The sequence below is a fragment of the Barbatula barbatula genome, assembly GCF_947034865.1.
Source record: "Barbatula barbatula genome assembly, chromosome: 22".
NCBI classification, from domain to species: domain Eukaryota; kingdom Metazoa; phylum Chordata; class Actinopteri; order Cypriniformes; family Nemacheilidae; genus Barbatula; species Barbatula barbatula.
In genome coordinates, this window is record NC_136785.1 from 15354915 (window position 1) to 15374643 (window position 19729).

Sequence of the window (19729 nt, forward strand, 5' to 3'; positions counted from 1 at the left end):
CATGCATTGAATGAACTGCAATATACAAACATAAGCCGTACACAACTGACTTTTGACTGTTATATTTTTTAATGATATTTCAATGCATTAAATGCAAATGTATGTTTTGTACATATGTATAAAAAAGACGAAAAGTGTGTATTAATGCAGGGTAAATTCGTCGTCAATATTTAAGAAAATGATAATACATTAGAAAATATGTATATGTTATATTATAATATGAAGAGTTTGCTCCCGAAATGAGATAACCCTGTATTCTTTTAGTCACTATGGCTTAAATCAAAACCAACTGCAGTTTAATTGAAACCAATTTGAATGCACAATAAAAAAAAACATGCACAATGTTTTATCTCATTTTGGAAGCAAACTCTTCACATATATACAGACTACACACAACGTATTTAAATATCTTGTTTTGGGTCAGAACTGTCTGATGTCTTTGATTGGACAGTGTAAAACGCACGTGACTTGGGAGTCACGCGCTTTCCGGGAACCCGTCAGTCAGAAGATAAACAAAACAAACCAGAGATGAAGACGGCGTGGATTGAGGAGAAATGATATTAAGTTTTCCAAAAGACGAATGAAATCGGAGCTACAATCTCTTTTTTACTATAACATGGCTTACTTAAAGGTGAGTAGTCTTTTTTACTATGACAGCGCTGCGGAGTGTGTTAGGAGAGTTGTTTAACGATGATAAAAACATTGTCTCTGGTAGTTAGCTCTCTGGCTAAGATTCGCTACTAGCAGAAGAGGGGAGGGACGCGGAGGCCATAGTGTGAAAGCTCTTCTCTGGTTCCTCTCTGAAACCAAACGTGTTCTCAGCTGTCTAGCTGACGTTACGTGGCGATATTTTGTACGGTCTTCTCGCTTGATGTGTCCATTTGTCCTTGACGATCGATATTTTCCCTGTAGTTGCTCAGCTGGCCAGTCATTGTTGCCGAGTAAGGGGAGCAGATAGATGCGGGTCGTTTGCTTTCAAATACAAAATAAAATGTGTTTTAGAGAAATGACTGCATGCCATCGTTTTTTCGAGGGATATATTCTAATACATCGGTCTAGAGGTTGTTGCTACCACACTGGTAAGGAACAAGGAAGTGAGGGCGTTTGCAAAAAGCTGTTTCAAGCAGCCCATTTGTGATTTAAAGCGGTCAGTGGCATTCAGTCAGCGAGAAACGATCGACACAACAGCAATGCAGACACAATGTAAATGAATTGACGACCGCACACGTGTAGCATTGGAAGTTTCAAAGTTGAGACCACCTGTTTATCACAAACATATTCCAGTAAACATGTTATTTTAAGGCGATTTTGTAGATCAGTCGCGCTCGGTGATCTGTGACCCTTCTCACAAATCCATTTTCAAACATATATTATTATAAGCTAATAAAAGAACCGTACTCGATCCATAAGGGTACACGCCCCCATCACCACGATGCAAGGTGGAATGGAAACACGATAGTTTCAGCAACATCTACTGTCCATATTACACACCAACACCCATCCGAAACGGTTTAAATACGCGTGTTTAGATCGCGCAACAAAACGCTTTAAATGTGTTTCTCCCTTTTTGCACGAGTTCGTTTTAACACGTCAATTCCGTGCAATATGTTGTAAATGTACATATTTCATTATAAGTGGATTGTTTGTGTACGAACTGATACCTTACGAGGGAATATTATTTTGCATTCCGTGTGTTTACGTAACGTGGCGAGGCCTGAAATCTTGTTTGTTGCTTGCTGCTTCAACCAAACGCATTTGGGCGGAACGCTCCTGCGAAAATGCTTCTTGATTGACAGCGGGTCGGCGCAACCCGTTTTGTGCGCGGGCGGGACGAACATTTGCATATAGCCAATCGCGGCAGCGCAAAGCGTGGGTGTTGGCTCTGAAACGTAATCGGGTTTGGTTGAAGCTATTTGTTTTCGACGGGGGCCATGTTGGGTCCGTGGTGTTGTTGTGAAGTGTTAGTAGGTCAGAATAAAATACGATCTCCCCGTAAATCAAATCTTACAGTGAGCAAGCGTTATATGATTGTAGTGCACCTCCTGCAGTTTTGCTCAATCCGTGTTGTGTCTGAAAAGTGCACGTGTGAGCAGATGTTTAGGAGGTCTTCATGTAAACATTGCGGGGGCGGTCACCTAAGTTACTATATGCTGAATATATGACGGCTTTAAAGCGTGCTGCAGTTTTATAACCAATGCGTGTGTAAGGTTACCGACTTACACAAACTGAGAAAACCAGGGGAGAAGCGTATGAGTTATGAGCGCAGTGTCATGACGACACGTTTTGACTGGAACCTTCTAGACCTGGCCTGATGCCAGTAATGCGGTGTCTTTCACTTTTTTCGGTCGTGAAGTTTTAACTGAACATCTTCTTCACTGTATAATCAAACTTGCATTTCCTGTATTGCTGCTTTGCATTGTCTTTACACTGCACTTTGAACAAGTATGCAATTAAATAGTCTTTTGAAAAAAATAAATGTTTTATTTCAAGCTTCACGAAAAAATGAAACGTTGAATGAAAAGCATTTTATTGCTTTGCTTTCTAGTACCCCTGTGCAACACAATAGGAAATTAAATCAAGATCTTCCCACGGCTCCTTTCATACATCATGTACATTTACGCAGACGCTACTTCATCCAATGCTTGTATATATTAATATGAGATGTATATTTATACGTGTTGCCACTACTAACTTAATGCTCTACTATTTACGACAGGAACTACAACAGCGATCATATAGATTACGCTTAAAATTCTAGTCTGTAATATATAAAGGTTTTCAAGGTGGTGCTTATGCCGGCCTTTGTGGCCCAAACTAAACTTCGGTACACATCTGCGAAGAATACCGTCCCTGTAGATTATTTCTGTAACAAGCAAGAGAAATAACAAGTAAATTACATTAGCTAGCAAGTTAAAAGCATGCCCGGTATTGTTTTGGGTTACCAGACAAAGAACCGTTACTTGGGTAAAGTAGAATGCGGACACCTTTAACATATAGTTTATTATAATGATATAAACGTACAGGAAATTGTTATTTAATACAATCATTATACGATCAAATATTGATATGAATTAACATTATAGGAGGATTGTGTATTTTTAGCGACTTCTAGCGGTGAGGTTGTGCATTGCAGCCAACGGCTCACAACCACCCTTCCCTTTCCGTCAATATGTCATCCAAAAATGATGCACTGGAGCTGAAATATAAATGGATTAAAATATCAATCGTAATATTATTAGCCACTAGCAGGACCGATAAACAAACATAGGCCAGAAGTTAACGCGTGCATTCGATAAAACTTTCCTGTATATGTTGAAGTAGCGTGAAACATATTGTGTGGATTATTCTTTCTTCTTTTTAACATGAAGCTAAAAAAAAAAAAGTTGCATTTTTCCATTTACTAGCCCACTTTTTCTGTGTGCATGTTCATTTATTTATATTATTTAACTTCTAAATAATACATTTTCATTAAGTGTTTCGGTTGTCCTATACTTAAGAATTAAGGTGCAGGCGTTTTTCTTTGTGCTAGGTCTGTGCTGTCTCAGCAAGCAGAGATCTCTGACGTTTGCAGCGTGGTTCCTGCATTTGAAGCCTGGACTGCAAAACGCGAGCTTGTTTGTAATTGCTCACACTGTCTTCTGCGATTTTTGTCTGACAATAAAGGAATCATGATTCGGAGGACGTGTATGATCTGCAGTCTAAATTAAATGGAAATCGTACTACTTTGCTTCCTTTGATTCTTCCTGTGTGTTAGCCACAGTTTGTCTGTATGGTAGTGCATTTGCCATCGATTTGATCACAGCACGCCCACGCTTAAGATTCTTCAGCTTGTGCATAACCTCTCCGTGCAGTGCAACAAAATTTGCGGGAGGTAAAGTGAAGTCGTAAATGCGCGATATGCTTAAACTATTTAGGCAATTGTAGATAATTTCCTGGTGGTCAGTGGTGTTTAACAAAGGGTTCTTCAACCATAAGGAGTGCACTTATTCAGAAGTGGATACATAGGGCTTGTTGTCGATTAATTTCTTTAGAAAGTCAAAAAACAGAACCATTAGATAACATCAACCAAAACTATCGTTTCTTAAAAATGTGTCATCATCCTTTTCTATTAAAATCTTTGACCTTTTACGTTGTCTGTTTGTTGCGGATGGTCAAATATTGACTTACATTATTTATTTATTCATCTATGTTTTCAAAGCTGTAATTATTCAGAGGAAAAGAGGAAAAGAAAAAGTAGCAGTCAGTGGACATACTGTATAATAGCTGTACAAGTGTTGCTTGCCTTGTGCATATGTTGCTGTGATAATGCTGCAGTGTTGTGGGTGGTTGCCAGGGTGTTGCAGTGCAGTTGCTAAGGTGTATTTACTTGTTTCAGCGTGTTTTATAGGGCTGTGCCTAATTTCTAAAGGCAAAAACAAATGCCAACCAACACCAATATACTAAATTCCCACTGACATTGATTAAACAAACTCCAACATGGATTGCGCACTAAAGAGTAAAAAGTCTTCTGACATAAGATAATGTTTAGGGCGGGACTTGATTTCCCACATTGAGAACTGATTGGATCGTTGGAAGATGGGCATTAATAACAAAATGGAGGCAGATTTGTATGCGAGATTGCAGTCAATCATGGATGATTATTCCCCACCAAACTCACCATCAGGACGCTCCCATGAAGAAAGCTTTGCACTCGCACCATTTCTTGCGACGTAGAAATTGTTTCAAAGGGGGGGTCAACGTTTTTGACTAAAGATTATAAGGGCAAATTAGTAAAAAAAGCGCACAGGCAAGTCACTTAAAATATTGCATAAAATGATTTTCAATTTTGATTTAATGCCGTCTTTATGGCAGCATCTTTCTTTAAATATTAAAGTTTATTGCTTGGGGTTTGGGGTTTTGTTAAAATATGAAACATTGAATGCAACGTTCACATTTTGTTCAGTAGATGCTTGTCTTGGCCGGCACCATTTATTGTCATAATGAAACCAATGCGGTGCTTAACTTCTGAGTCATCCTGCCATTATCCAAACTGCATTTATCTCCTGTTGTATGATGAGCTTTTGACGACATAAAAGGACCTTTAGGGAACCAAAAATATGATAGTCATAATAGATTAAACAGCTGGTATCGTGTTTTCTTTATAGTCTGTTTTTCCTAGATCATCCTGAAACTTAGCATTTTAACCACGTATAAACATGTCTGCTTTCTTACCAGATTATCATAATCACAGCATTACTCTAATTTCAATGTTATTGGAATTACTGTATCATCCAACGTATTTGTATTTGTTAATAAAATGCATGCAGCATGTGAGAACTACTGTAATGTCATAGATGTTCCTCCATGTTGCCTCTCCTAAAGGCAATCCTGCTGAGATGAGTTATCACAACAGGTGGATATATCAGGGCACGATTGCGCACGGCTCTTCCTCATTGCAGTTTCTTATCTGATGACTCTTTCAGACAGCTCAGAGATACAGTAGGTCACCCAAAACAACCTGAATGGTCATTTAATGTTTAGAGTTAGGAATGTGCAGACAGTCCGACCCTGGTTTTTACATTGTGTCGATATTTGAGGACTGCATGCAAATCTGCTAGTAGTGTTTGTTAAAACAAGCATTTATTGCTCTTTCAATTGAACAAATCTCACTCATACTGTAACTGAATATTTGCAATATTTCGATAGAAATGTAGTTGTAAAAAAACTATATTAAATATAAAATATGATAAATTACTTCGATTGAAGTGTGACCCGTGCCGTAGTCAGGCAAACCAATATCAAGGTGATTTTTCACAGAGCAGCAGAATTTGGTTGTTAGTAGGGAAGAGCCGCTGGGATTTTTGTACCGATTAGACATTAAGTTGACTTTTTTGACATATATATTGATCATTGTTATGTCCTTAATTAAAAACACATGAATTTCCAGATGTTATAAAACTCAAGTGAACCCTTTAGATGACCTAAACTATCGTACAAAATATTATTTTCAATAAAAATCGGGAGGATTTTCTTCATTTGATATGTATATTTGACTTCCTGGATCGATGCGGACCCTAACCATGGGAGAAGTCTCACGAGAGATATTCAAGATCACTGTCTGTGCAGCCTGCGCATGTTGCAAGAAGTCACGGGTTCCTTCAGTTCGCATACCGCTGGTTTAAAATACAGTAAATCAATGGGAGAGATTCATTTTGAGCGGCAGTAAAACTGACCAATCATCTTTCTAAACGGGCGTGAGTTGTTTTTTTGTTCACTAGCAATCTCGTAAAGCCGATGAAGCACCCGAAATTGGTTCGCCAATCGGCAAACTTAAAAGAAGAAGAAACACACAGCCTGCAAAACTCTAGACATGTTACGTAAACATCGAAGACGCTGCAGAATAAATTACAGAAAAATCTCCCGGTTTTCAATTCTGCTCTGACAAGCACGAGACTGCGACAAACAGTGTGTTTGCGTTAGAATTGTTATTCTTTCTATTTTATTTATGTTTCTTATTTATATATTTGTATTATATTGCATTTTGAATGGAACGTACTAAATGGGTTTTATTTTTCACAGATATTAATGTATGCAATTTCAGTAATAAAAATTTAAATTTTTCTTAAAAGGTTCTTGTTCATTTTAAGATACCTGTCTTGTTTTCTCTTGTATATTTAGTACTTATCTTCAAAAAATAAAAGTACTTGTTATCCGAACACTCGATTAATCGATGGAATCGTTGCTAGAATACGCGATTACTAAAATAATCGATAGGTAAGGCCACAACCAAGTAGTGCCCTTACATTTGCAGCACTCAGACTATTTTTGAGAATGTGTACAGTTAACTGTGCTGTCGTTTTTTATCTATCAACTAGTATTGTGTCCCGTCAGTGCTATAGCCTTTCTTGCCTGCACACACACTGCTTGTCTCAGCAGAGAAAGTATATCCGCATATCAACTGTGTCATTTAAAGGTTGCTCCCAATAGTTCTGTTGTCAGAATGCTGCATACACGCTGTGCTCAATGTTCAGAATGTAAAGCATTCAGTTCTTAGAGAATTCAGCGTTGACAAATGACATTGTGCTTTAATTAGACATAATCATTCATTAAAGAACATTATGATTATTGTGAATGAATTTTGAGTGTTATGAACATCACTACTTGTAATATTTACTGTATTTTACTGGTTATCAGTGTTATTTAAGCTATTGTTTTTGTCATGTACGTTTTTCTATTTCGTAAAAATGGTTTAACCCTAGAGACCCATTTACACTAAAAATGTAAAATAGCTATATAAGACAATAGTGGCATTCATTCCACAATTATAATACTCTAGGAACAATATTGTTGTGATCCTTTTTAGAGAGATTTTCTTCCAGCTAATGTATGGAATTCTTTTGGTGCCAATAAAAATGAACACAAACTTTAAAAACACGAACAAAAATATACAATGAGAAAGAACAAAATCACTTTGATAATGAAAACAATACACTTAATTGCAAAAAATTACATGATTTCAAATTAACTGCATTTTGTTGTTTTGCCCGAAAATGGTTTATGATTTCGCTGCTAGATTTTTCATTTGTTAGATTTTACAAAACTTTACAAGTGTTCGTTTACGCTTCATTCGCCTTCCAGGCACAAATCTCACGCTTGGACGGGACTTATGGTCACTTTACTCTCATTGGCTAGTAAGATTTGGTTTGACAGCTCCCTAAAAAGGAAATCCTCAATGATTAAATATAAAGGGGAAAATAGTCTTAACTCACCTTAACACAAAATGCTCAATATGTTGGCATTATAAAATCAACTTGTACTGACAAAATGACAAAATGTATGCTTTGTTTTCTTAACAGTTGTAGCTTTTAGTAAAGAGCTGTGGTTGTTTTCTGTATATGATTTTGCATAATGTTTGTGTAAGCAGGGGTGGGGATCAAATCACACTGTCAAGTGTTGAATGTTGAAATCTGTCTAGTTCGTGTTTGCATAGAAAAACAGTGGGAAAGTTGCGTGGGATGGAAAATCACGTTGTCTATGAATGGTTTGGGCCGGTAACTGTAGCTCAGGGCACGCACATATTTTGTGCAGTTATTGGCGTGTTCCGTACAATAACCACAACAAAATATGTACTCGCACAAATGCTCCTAAATATATTTTGAGGTCGCTCAGGTTCAATTTAGGGAGCATATGTGACTAAAAGGGTCGTATTTCGAGCCCACCACTTTATCATGCTAATTGCGTAAGGAAATTGTTCTCTTGCGAGACCAGTCAGATCTCGCAAGACACGTGCCACGAGATCTCGTCACACCGAGTTCGGCAGAATGAACCATAGATTTGATCAAATATGGACCTAGTGTCCGTGACATCAGCCGTAGGTGTCTGAGGAGCTATTTTGAAGCTTAAAGTGGGCGGAGCCGGTCGTCGTCATCTTAGCAGCGCGTCACTCCCGGATAATCGAAAATGGGCAAAGAGGCAGGGCGTGGTCGTAGCTGAGGCGCCTGGTTGCTGAAACCACTTGTCACTCAAGTGGCCACGCACCTAATTTTGCTGAATTTTAAGGCTTAATATAAGTTTAAAGGGTGAGTTATAAAAACATTCACAGGTGTCATGAAGGGTAAAATTATCTATATAGACCAAAATCATTTTGTTCCGGCTGTAAACATGTTTTTTTTCTGCTAAAAAGTTGAGCATTTTAACATGGGACTCAATGTGATTCTGCTCTGTTTTGGAGCCAGTCTCCAGTGGCCAGTCGATGAATTGCAGTTTAAGTCACTTCCCTGTTGGCTTCACAAGAGAGATCGGAATGTTGCCGCTTGGTATGAACGCACATTGCGATCAGAACGACTCGCAAACAAATGACTCCTTTGAACTGATTTGTTTAAACTGTTTAAACTTTTCAGTCACTAGCGAATATAGGGTATCGGTGAATCATTTAAAGCTCAGTAAACCACAAGAGAACACAGGATGTGAATGAGCTTTGCAAATTTAGTAAGACTGGTTATTTTCAGTTGGCTATTGTGGGCTGAAAGTTAGTTGAAAAGGATAAAAATCTTTATGTGATTAAACATTTCTGTTTGCTTGAATAAAAGTAATGTTTTATATAATTTAATAATTGTAGTTTTCATCAAATGCTTATGTTTTAATATGTTAAGTGTTTGGTTAAGCCGCTTAAAGGTATGGTAGGCCTACTCGTGCATGTGTGTACAAGATAAGGATGGGACCACGGTAGGGTTTGTTAGCTCTTAGTCGGTAAACTGTGTTAAAGTGCAGTGCTAAAGGGAAGTGTTTTTTTGGTGCATTCTGCCTCACTCTGCTTCTGTGGGCTGTATGCAAACCCTGCCGTGTGCAAAGCCAAAGGGTGATAAGATGCTTATTTGAATCAGTCAGTGCAAAGGGAGAAAATTATGTCATCAAGCACGAGAGGCAGGATTGTTTGGCTCAGAGTTGAAGCTGGTCAGCGCAAGCCTCACATCCTTTAGCATATTTCTGTTGATTTGTTATGCAAATAGAATCTCTGTGACTCAGAGTTTACCACCTAGTCTGTCTACCGAGGGGAAAGGGTGCCGGCCGTGTTATTTTAAAAATAGTCCCAGCGTTAGGCACTCTTGTGCCTTTGCCGACCACCAAACTGATACGATTCAGGGCTGTCATCTCCTCCTCTATGAACCTCAGACTCAGCCTCTGCAGACAGCCTCTTTAACTTTTGCTGCTGTGGCTATGTTTTTGGCTGGGACTTTCCAGAAAAAAAGCCACTATTTCTGTTTGCTAATGCAAAAACAGCATTGATGAGATCAACCTGTCCATGGCTGTTAGACTGACAGCAAGTAGTTGTTTTTGACAGCTGTTTCCTCTCTGTTTTTCATTATCTTTGCTAATTCTTAGCTCGTAAGTGACATTGTTTTTTATAGAGAACTGGTTTACTAAACTGCCCAGACTTCGTGTTCTCTGTTGTACATTGACGTTTGTATAGATACTGTGTGTTATTGTAACATTTCTGTTAGCTAACCTTTTTATTTTTCTCCCTCTTTTCAGGCAATAGTCAACAGTGGAGGACAGTCCAGCCATACCTAAACGTGCTGCTAAAGCCTCCATATTGAGAACAAATACCGTTTCATGCTTAAAATCAATTATCTGCCAGAGATTGAGGGAAGAACAAGGCGACTGAGACAGGAGAGGTGGCAGAAAAGTTTAGGTCAAGGAAAAGATCTGTGCTTGGCAATGCCTCAGGTACCATGTTCCTCAAATCCCGATGTTCAAATATGGGTGCCCATTGAGTTATTGTGAAATAGCGGTCATAGTATAATTCTCTTGCTCTCATCTTGCAGCCTAGCATTAGTGGAATGGATACTCCCTTTGGGGATGCCTTTCAAAACTGTTCGTTTGCTGACCAGGCACTGACCAGCACAGACTTGTTGGCTAACAGCTCTGACCCAGACTTCATGTATGAACTGGTGAGTTCAGACACACAATGCTACTGTTGGAATTTCTTTTCATATATAAAGGCTTTCAAACTGAACGCTGGGTTTGCATCTTTTTAAGCCTGGGTTTAGGCCATTTAAAACATGTCACCTGTTATGAGGAGGTTAGGACAACTTGTTATATAGTGATGGTATAGCATAAGTTAAAATTGTGAAAGACCCAGCGTTGTTTTAAATGTTCACAGGACAGGGATATGACTTGTCGCCAGAGCCCCCGAGGAGACATTTTCACAGTAGGCGACTGCAAAGACCTGGACAGCATGGATCAACTACCTGATCTGGCAGACAACGACCCTGCCCAGAGCTCAAACTTTGAACAGTGGGACACCTACTGGGAGGACTTGACCAAGTATACCCGTCTCACCAGTTGTGATATCTGGGGCACCAAGGAAGTTGATTTCCTGGGCCTTGATGACTTCTCCAGTCCTTATCAAGATGAGGAAGTGATTGGTCAGACACCCACACTGGCCCAGCTCAACAGCGAGGACTCGCAGCCTGTTTGCGACACCCTTTACCATCCAGACTTGTTGGGGGGTCAAAAGCAGAATTTGTTTCCTCCTCCTGCTGTAGCCAAGAAGAGCAACAGGTTTAGCATTTCCACAACCAACCCTCTTCCAGACTTCGCAGAGGGAGTCCAGAAAGCCACATGGCCGGTTGCCTCCAGCACTGAGACAATGGCCATGGCCCAGTTGCAGGGGCCTAGCAAAGCCTCACCCACTCTGGACAATATGGATTATGTTCGCAAAGCCAAGGTTCGCTTCAGCGTACCACGCAAGCCTTGGGTAGAGCGCTCCACACAGCAACAAGTTGGTGTTTCTGCCAGCTCCCCTTTAGTCCAGCAGCACGAGTCAACCGCTTCGCTGGTCAGTGAGGACCTGGTCGTCACTCCTAACACGGCATCCTCCGTCAGCTCCCTGGCTTGTGAAAAGAGAGTGGAGACTCCTAAACGGGAGGTTCCCATTAGCCCCGTCCCAGAGGGAGGGGCGCTGAGGGCAGTGCCACATAAACTCCACTTTCCTGCACCTGGAGGCAGTGAAACCTTGCTGACCGTGAGTGCCCTTGGAGCCGAGGCCACTGCCGATGAGAAAACAAAAGAGGAAGAGCACAACTACTCATTGTTTTTAACCAGGGCCAGGCTGGCAGGGAAAGCGACTGCTGAAATGGAAGAGGAAGAGGAGGAGGAAGAGGAAGAAGATGAGGAAGAAGGCGAAGAGGACGAGGAAGAGGAGGAAGCAGAGGGAGTGGACCTAGATGACGAAGACCACGACGAAGGGTTCGGCAGCGAACACGAGCTCTCAGAGAATGAGGAGGAGGAAGAAGAGGAGGACGATGACTACGAGGGTGACAAAGACGATTATGTTAGTGACACATTCTCAGAGCAAGGTTAGTATTTGCATTTTACATACTATTAAGCAATGTGTCAAGGGTCTCAATTGTCATATCATGTCACAAAGCATATTATAAACTGCCAATGTTACATATTAAAATGCGTATTCTCGTGTTTTTGACGCTGGTAATTGATGTAAGTGATTCTTTGACCAATCAGTGCTCTGTGTGTAAACACATCACATTTTGGTATTGGCACGAGTTCGTACTTAAAAAAAGTATCAGGTGCTAGGTTCTGTACACAGTGGAAACCCCCCAAAATGGGGCTCAACTGTGCCACACTGTACCGTACTATGCAGTGGAAAAGCGCCATTTGTGTCTGCTGCCCTCACAGCTATTAAGCTTCTAAGATCTAGAACAAAGACTTGTGACTTAATGCGCTTGAACTGTGAACATGAATATGGTAGATTATGAAACCCGGTCAGAGTGTTATGTTCTCGCTTTCAAACAGGATGTGACACTGATATGATTGAAGATGTCAAAGGCCTCACAGCTGGGATTTCCAGGAAGAGAGGGAAGCGTAGATACTTTTGGGAGTACAGCGAGCAGCTCATCCCATCCAAACAAGAGCGCATGCTGAAACCCTCTGAATGGGACAGAGACACGCTGCCCAGCAACATGTATCAAAAGAATGGCCTACACCAGGGTGAGATAGTCACTGCCCATACATTTATGAATTATTTAGGAAAACGTTTACTACCTGTGCATTATTTACAATTGCAACCACAGTTGAAATGGCAATTCAGCACATAAAATGGCTCATAGCACAATGTAGGATTACATTAGTTTTATCTAGAAGAAATGACTTTTATTCTTCATTTTTATTGCTGGTTTAAGATGTTACTTAACAAGAAAAACATTTTAAAGCTTTTAAGTCTGATGTTTAAAGCCATTTTTTACTAACTCAGGAAAATACGCATTGAAGAAATCCAGACGGACAGATGTGGAAGATCTCACTCCAAACCCCCGAAAGCTCCTGCAGATTGGCAATGAATTGCGAAAGCTAAATAAAGTCATTAGTGACCTGACACCTGTTAGTGAGCTGCCCCTAACCGCTCGTCCTCGCTCTCGAAAAGAGAAGAACAAGCTTGCATCCAGGTAAAGCCATACCTGCATTGCTAACAGCTAAAACAAAAGACACTATCCCTCATCCAACATTCTTACCGTGTGTTTTGAATCTTTTTATCATGGTCTTCAGGCACTTTGCACAGTAGTTGGCCTCGTGGGTAAAAACTTTAAAGATTATTCGGTGGCTTTGTTAGTGAAGTTTAAAACGTTTGCATTGCAGAAATATGTCATAGAAAAGCACTTCTTAATTCTTCGATGGTTGTTTTCGTTTCAGGGCTTGCAGACTGAAGAAGAAAGCTCAATATGAGGCCAACAAGGTCAAGTTATGGGGCCTTGGCACTGAATACGGTACTACGGTTTTGAAATTAAAACTAAATATGAAAGGGAATGCTTGGGATTGTTTGTCTCTTCAATCTCTTCAAGAGCTGAAGTAAACTTTTGTGTGTGTCTTTGAAAGACGACTTTTGAGATTGCTAGTGTTGACTCTGTATGTGTATATCTTTAAATGGCAAACTGAGACAATAGCATTGTTTTCCATTTTAGATCGATTGCTCTTCGTCATCAATGCCATTAAGGAAGAAATAGTCAACAGAGTTCAGGATGTCTCACATGACAAAGGAACAAGCATGGCAGAGAAACTGGACAAACTCACCGAGGAAACCCTAGGTAAGAAAATCTCTCTTCTGTTATTAGTTTTAAAGCTTTGTTAAAAACATGTTGGCATTTGAGTCATTTGCTGTTAATCTGCCATGGCTTTTAAATCTCATCGGCGATTGTGAAATTTTGTTTTGTTGATGCAGTGGAGCCACCAGTGGCCAGCCAGACGTCAGACTTCGTGAACCAGATTCTGGAGAACACTGGCAAAGGAGATCCTACCGGAGGGCTGGTGGGGTTGCGTGTGCCCACATCGAAGGTGTAGCGCTTTGTCCTCGGCGGACACCTTGGAGCACACATCCCCGGCATTCTTGTCCCACACTGTAACGGCCCGACACTCTGCATGCCCATTTCACTTGGAGTCGCACCCTCTCGATTTTAGTGAATACATGCATACGATACCCCCCCGGTCTGTGCATACGTATGTATATGTTCACCTCCTGCGCACCAATGGAAATGAACCAAGTAGTTAACCTTTGCACTTAGTAGTCTGTTTCCTACCATGTGTGCATGTGGCTGGTATTGATCACTGTCAACAGGCCGCCATGTGTAAAATGATGTAAAAGCCAATATATGACATACCTCCTACAAACAAGAGAGAAAAAAACTAAACGATGAGCACCAGTTCTTGCTGTAGCCATTTTCCTCTTGTGTCCAGCTAAATCTTTCAAATGTCCATTGAGAGTTTTGGACGGCATTGGCTCCTTAGATTTAGCGGTCGAAAAGGTGTAAATGCAGGCTTTAAAAGTTTTTTTTGAAGGTGTTTTCTCTTGCTAGGCCTCCTTTTTAAATTCGTTAATCTCTCAGCCATGGGCAAAGGCGGGATAACCGCTAGACTTGTTTTTTCCGGATGTTGAGTATTTTGAGGTTCAATATAGCTACACCTGCTATACTAAACACCAACTACTGCAACAGAGAGGCATGCAGAGTCATGCAATACCAATGTTTAACAAGAGAGTTGCTCAAAGTTACGAATATTATATGGTGTATATAGGTAGGATGGGGATAAATCCAGAGAGTCAAATAGGAGGAAACGGGCCACTCTTTTCCACAGTCTTGAGATTGTCTCAGGGTGGAGAGGAAAAAAGAAAGTGATTTTCTTTCTTTTCTTTGACTCGAGCAGATGGCCAGTTAAATTCCAACGTTGTAAATAGGCAGAACGATCGGCGAAACCAACGGAAGCCCTTTCCTTTATATACTTTGGTTGAAGTGCCCTCATGTCAGATCACCCTTGATGTTGTTTTGCAAATTCTCAGCGAAAGGGGCTTAAAAAGTCAATTCCCAGATGAGTGTTTGTTTATATTTGTACTTTATAAAAGTAAGATTCATTGTGCCTTGTAATTGCTGAATTGAGCAAAATAAAACTCGAGTCGTGAGCAAATGGACCATTTCGCAGGAAGCTGTTAGTCGAGTCAGTGAGCTCGGGTGGAGGTCTTATCTGCGGTTTGTAATTCAGCTCTTTAAAGATACTCTGAATGTACATAGAAACATGGAAAATATAGATATATGCCACAGAGTCTGTGCTTTGTATCATAAGATGGCTCTGACAAATTTACTTTTTCGGTACTTCGTTTAAGACGGGACGGGGGGTGGGCGGTGTCGTAATATAAAAGATATTCACATACAAAATACAAAAAAAGGATATTTGCACACTATATTTTGATTGTTTTGTTTTTGTACCAAAGACACATGCAACTTAAAATGGCATCTAGCCAGTCTAAGTAAGGTTTTGCACAGCTTACCTGACACCGTATTGAATGTAGGAAAAAGTGGTAGGGTCAGGGACTTTTAATGAACTGTGAAATTTGCTTGGGTCCAATTCTCTACAGAAAGAAGCATTCATTTGCATCCTCATAGAATTTTGTACTGTTCCTTTGTTCTCAGATATATTGCTTCGGAAGCATTTGTACCATTTGTCAGTTCTAACAGTTTAGTTTCCCTCTACCGAAGATTTGTTGCATATTTAAGAAAAAAAGCTCTAAAACTAATGGAGAGGCTTCTATTTTTTCCCATAAAAATGACTAGGATGGCACCTTGTGAAGTGATATGTTACCATGAAACATTTCTATCCTCTTTCTTCATACTCTATTCTTGAAGAAAAGTTAAATTCTGTATATTTTTGTAGAGATTGCTTTTGTATTTTATTTCTATGTTACCGGCAGAGCTCTGTCTGAAAATGCTCAAAAGTTTGTGCACTTACCTTGCAAAGACACTTTTCCTCTGCCTTTAAAATTGCCATTAAACATTTTTGGATGAGGAGTTTAACTTTGCCAGTTGAACTGTCCAGGTCATATTTTACCCTCTCTAAAACGGAAGAGTTTACATTTTGCTTGAACAAAATGAAACCTATGTTTAGGACCATTAAATGATTCAAAATTGTCACTCTTTTCATGACTGATAAGAGGTTACTACATTACTGAAACGTGAAAAATATATCAGACCATCGTCTCTGAATATTCGCTCTTTTACTTATTTATTAAAATCAAATTCATTTCAGTATGGTAAATATTACTGTGAAATATTTTACTATTGTACTTTCCATGATAAATATGTTATATACTGTACCTATAACAGTAATGAGAATTGAGATTTTTGGTCCTGAAAATAACGTCCTGAAACTCGGCTTCTATTTCAGTATGCAAGACATCATTTCTTGTTTGAAAACTGTGACCTGAACAGTTTCAATGAGATTTACCCCCCAACCTTAATCTCTGGCTGCTGCAATATTGGGTCAGAAAATCACCAGGTGTTTCTTTGCTAAAGGCCTGTTTAAAGTGACTTTATTCCTGACTCTGAAGCTAGTGGAGTTTCTTTCTCCAATATCAAAGTTTTGATCAAAGAAGGGAGAATATTTTTCCTTTAAAATCGAAGCTGAGACTTTTCTAATGACATTGTTCTTTATTCGCTTTGAGTAGCATAGTAAAGATTCTATATACCGTCCTTTGTGTGTCGTAATTTCAGTTATTTCGTTTTTTTTGTACATAGAAGTAAATTTAGATTTATTATGTATATAGTATATTATATATCTAAAGATCTAATAAGTTCTGTATTACATATAAGAAAGCAAAAGCACTTTGTCTAAACAAACAAAAAACAAACAAAAAAAGCTTTCCCCCTTCCATTTGCTGCTATAAGGACCTTGTTTGAATGCTGCGGTGTGTACTTGACCTTTACCATCCTGACCAGGGCAGTGTGACGGAGGGGTTTTGAGAGAAGACGGAAAGCCGTCTGCGTCTCATTGAATAGTGTGGTGACGTCACAATCTTCATTTGCCTCCAGTAGACATTTCCTATGGAAAAAGACAAATTCTGCTTAGGATGTTTCTTCAGGTCGATGTACAGTGTTGACACATTCTCTTGGGCCAGAGATGGGTATTGTCGTCATTGAGTTTTTAAGGTAATTTTTTACTTGCTGGGGGAAATCTGAGGTATTCAAGAAAGTTGCTCAGAAAAAAACAGAATATATATCTATATATCGTTGTACTGTAAGGCAGTTCCATTTGCCACGAGGAGTCAATTGGACTAAAGTGTTTGTTATTTTTACTTTTTTTAAATCGTCTTTAAGATCACCCATCCATTCTTAAAAGACAGCAAAGCCATTTGTTTTGACGGCAAAGACTGGCCTTTCTTGTGTCATAAGCAGCTCAAAGCTTTCCGATGTGGCATTAGCTCAAAATGAAGATGATTGTTCTGAATAAATAGCATAGAGCAAACAGAGATGTCGTTGGCCTGCTGTATTGAGAGCGTCTGTTTGTTGCTGCTCTCACATTCAACATGATGATAGTGAGCTGTGCAATTTAAGGTTTTAACCAGGGGACTCTGTGGCATTCAAACAGATAAGGAAAAGGTTGCTATTTAAAGCCAGTATTTTATCTTTCTGTCTTGTCTTTCTTTTTTGCTGTTCGTGTTTTATATAAAGAAAGAAAGATATAAAAAAAACATTCATGTAAACAAGCACTTATACACATTTTTGTTTTTTTTGCTAAATAGCTTAATTTCATACAGAGCTGGCTATATCACATTAGCGTAATTCGAAACGAAAAATATAGGAAATGACGATTTTCTGCCTTCACAAACACAATCTCATTAATATTCTTCGTACTCACCATATGTGTAAGACATCTACTATAATTCGGAATTGAGATTCTTACGTAGCGCAACATTTAGCAACACGTTTCTTTTTCAAAGGGAAAATGTAGCTTGGTGTTTCTGAACAATGCTTTGTTATTATGTACGCTTCTTTAGGATCATGTGCATTCTTTTTTAGAGTCGCAACCATGACATGCTATTCATTTCAAAACACATCCAAATTTATACCGATAAAAGAGTAAGCTATTGAATCTATTCTTTGATTGTTTTATTATTGTCTGCACATTGTTGATGAGTCAATAATTTTGGACGCAAAAAGCTGCTAAATCATGTTGTAAAGTAGAGAATCGTAAATCATTCCCTGTTACATTCAGCATACGCGTATGCCTGATTCTCGAGCTTCAAGCAACAAGGTTCCTTGTTTTAACCGTGATTTATCAGTAGATGGATCCTATGCCACTATCTTTATACAGCGAAAACAGTTTGATCTCAGTCGGTAACTTTACATTCAAAAATGGCTACAGTATATATTCAAGAGTAATCAAATAAGCATTTACACCTTTGGTTTTCAGTTATATTTGCCTGTTTGTGTAGATATGTGTTTGATGTATACGAGAACGATTACTCTTATTGGTGCACTATGCAGGTTTTACTCTGTAGTAAGACAGGATGTTGCTTTAGTTTACAGCACTTATTTTTTTACAATTGATGAGTATTGTAAAAGTTTGTTTTGAAGATGGTAAACAACATGGTGACTAAGCTGAGAAATCTTAAGAACTTTTGATACGCATTTCATGGAAGGCGGCCTGTCTTATTGTTGCTAAATAAACATGCTCTTTCCAATGTATTTAACCTTTTGAATTTTGTAATTTTGTTTGGGTTTATTTGAAGTTTCATTTTTTTTACTTTCCTTTATGTGCTGTTGTTTAATGGACCTTTACCAATCATTCTGTGTATTTTGTCACATTATATCTTGTGTAATCGTTTAACTGTGAGTGTTTTTGAAAGTAGATTCACGTCCAGATGCTTGTTTAATGTTGCTTTAGGGTTTAGCAGCAGATTAAAATGGAAAAAATGCATTCCTACAAATCACTCCAGTTTTGCTCATCACTGTTCTTATAATAAGTCTGTACGTTACACTTGATCCCTTTTTATGGTGATATTTAAAAGCATTGCACCGTGGAGCTTGCATACACACGGCATGACTACTGTGCATGCTCACCTTGCTAAATTGATATTCATGTAACTGACTATTCACTGAGCTTTCGCGACGGACAAAAGGGCAGTCTCACTGTCTTTATCCTAACCAATGAGCACAAGTGAGAAAGGAAATGTATCGAAGGTGTCGCACGTACTTGGATGTAGATCATTTCCATTGCTCACCTGCTTTCTGTACCATTTGCAATACTACGAGCTTGCACTTGGTTTTACAAAATTTCCAATGTTATTTCTTAAACGATGCCTGCAAAATCAGGTGCCTTATTCAGATGCGAAAATCCAAACTTGATCTATTCAAATTTTGTATGAACCGTAAACGAGATTTTTGCCCAATATGCCAAGAATTTAATCGATTTTTCTTTTGTTCTGCTGTGTCGAGCAGTCAGCTTGCTTCAGATGAAAACTGTTGCTGCTTTGCCCCTCATACAGTTTTCATTGAAAGATGAATGTAGTCTTCCTTCGGTGGAGTTCAATATGTAAAGACTATGTCCCATATGTTTTGGTTGAGACTATCCAAAGAGTGCTGCAATCATTTTAAATGTTTATATCATCATTATACGTATATATTTATATATACACAAATATATATAAAAGACATGTTTGTTTTTTTCTTTGAGATTTCTTTTGTATAGGTTCTTGCACAAGTTTGAATTGCCTTTGTTTCTGGTTTTCACCTTTTACTTGCCATGCAGCATAATCTGTACTTCAGATATTTGTCTTTTTTTTTGGAAAAAAAGGTTGTTCCATTATAACACAGTGTTTTGTACGTTTTTCTTTTTTTGAGATATGTTTCATTGATACACAGCGGAGGTTTAGGAGTTTCTACAGAAGCCCTCAGAGCGGAAGTTTTGCAAAGAC

The 19729-nt window shown here is 39.0% G+C and overlaps 1 protein-coding gene across 1 annotated transcript; it reads left to right on the forward strand.

Moving 5' to 3' along the window:
* The first annotated feature begins 472 nt into the window (after positions 1–472).
* On the forward strand, positions 473–16645 carry crebrf (creb3 regulatory factor). Its single transcript, XM_079486277.1, has 9 exons — positions 473–631; positions 10012–10206; positions 10305–10430; positions 10643–11840; positions 12295–12489; positions 12752–12941; positions 13186–13259; positions 13455–13577; positions 13712–16645. The coding sequence occupies exons 2-9, from the start codon at positions 10093–10095 to the stop codon at positions 13828–13830; spliced, it is 2139 nt and encodes a 712-aa protein (XP_079342403.1). The 5' UTR covers positions 473–631; positions 10012–10092; the 3' UTR covers positions 13831–16645.
* Positions 16646–19729: the final 3084 nt, after the last annotated feature.

Coding starts and splice junctions, on each gene's coding strand:
- crebrf (XM_079486277.1), top strand. CDS start 10,093: ATGCTTAAAATCAATTATCTGCCAGAGATTGAGGGAAGAACAAGGCGA. Junction 10,207..10,304: donor TGTGCTTGGCAATGCCTCAG/GTACCATGTTCC, acceptor CTCATCTTGCAG/CCTAGCATTAGTGGAATGGA. Junction 12,942..13,185: donor AAGAACAAGCTTGCATCCAG/GTAAAGCCATAC, acceptor TTTTCGTTTCAG/GGCTTGCAGACTGAAGAAGA.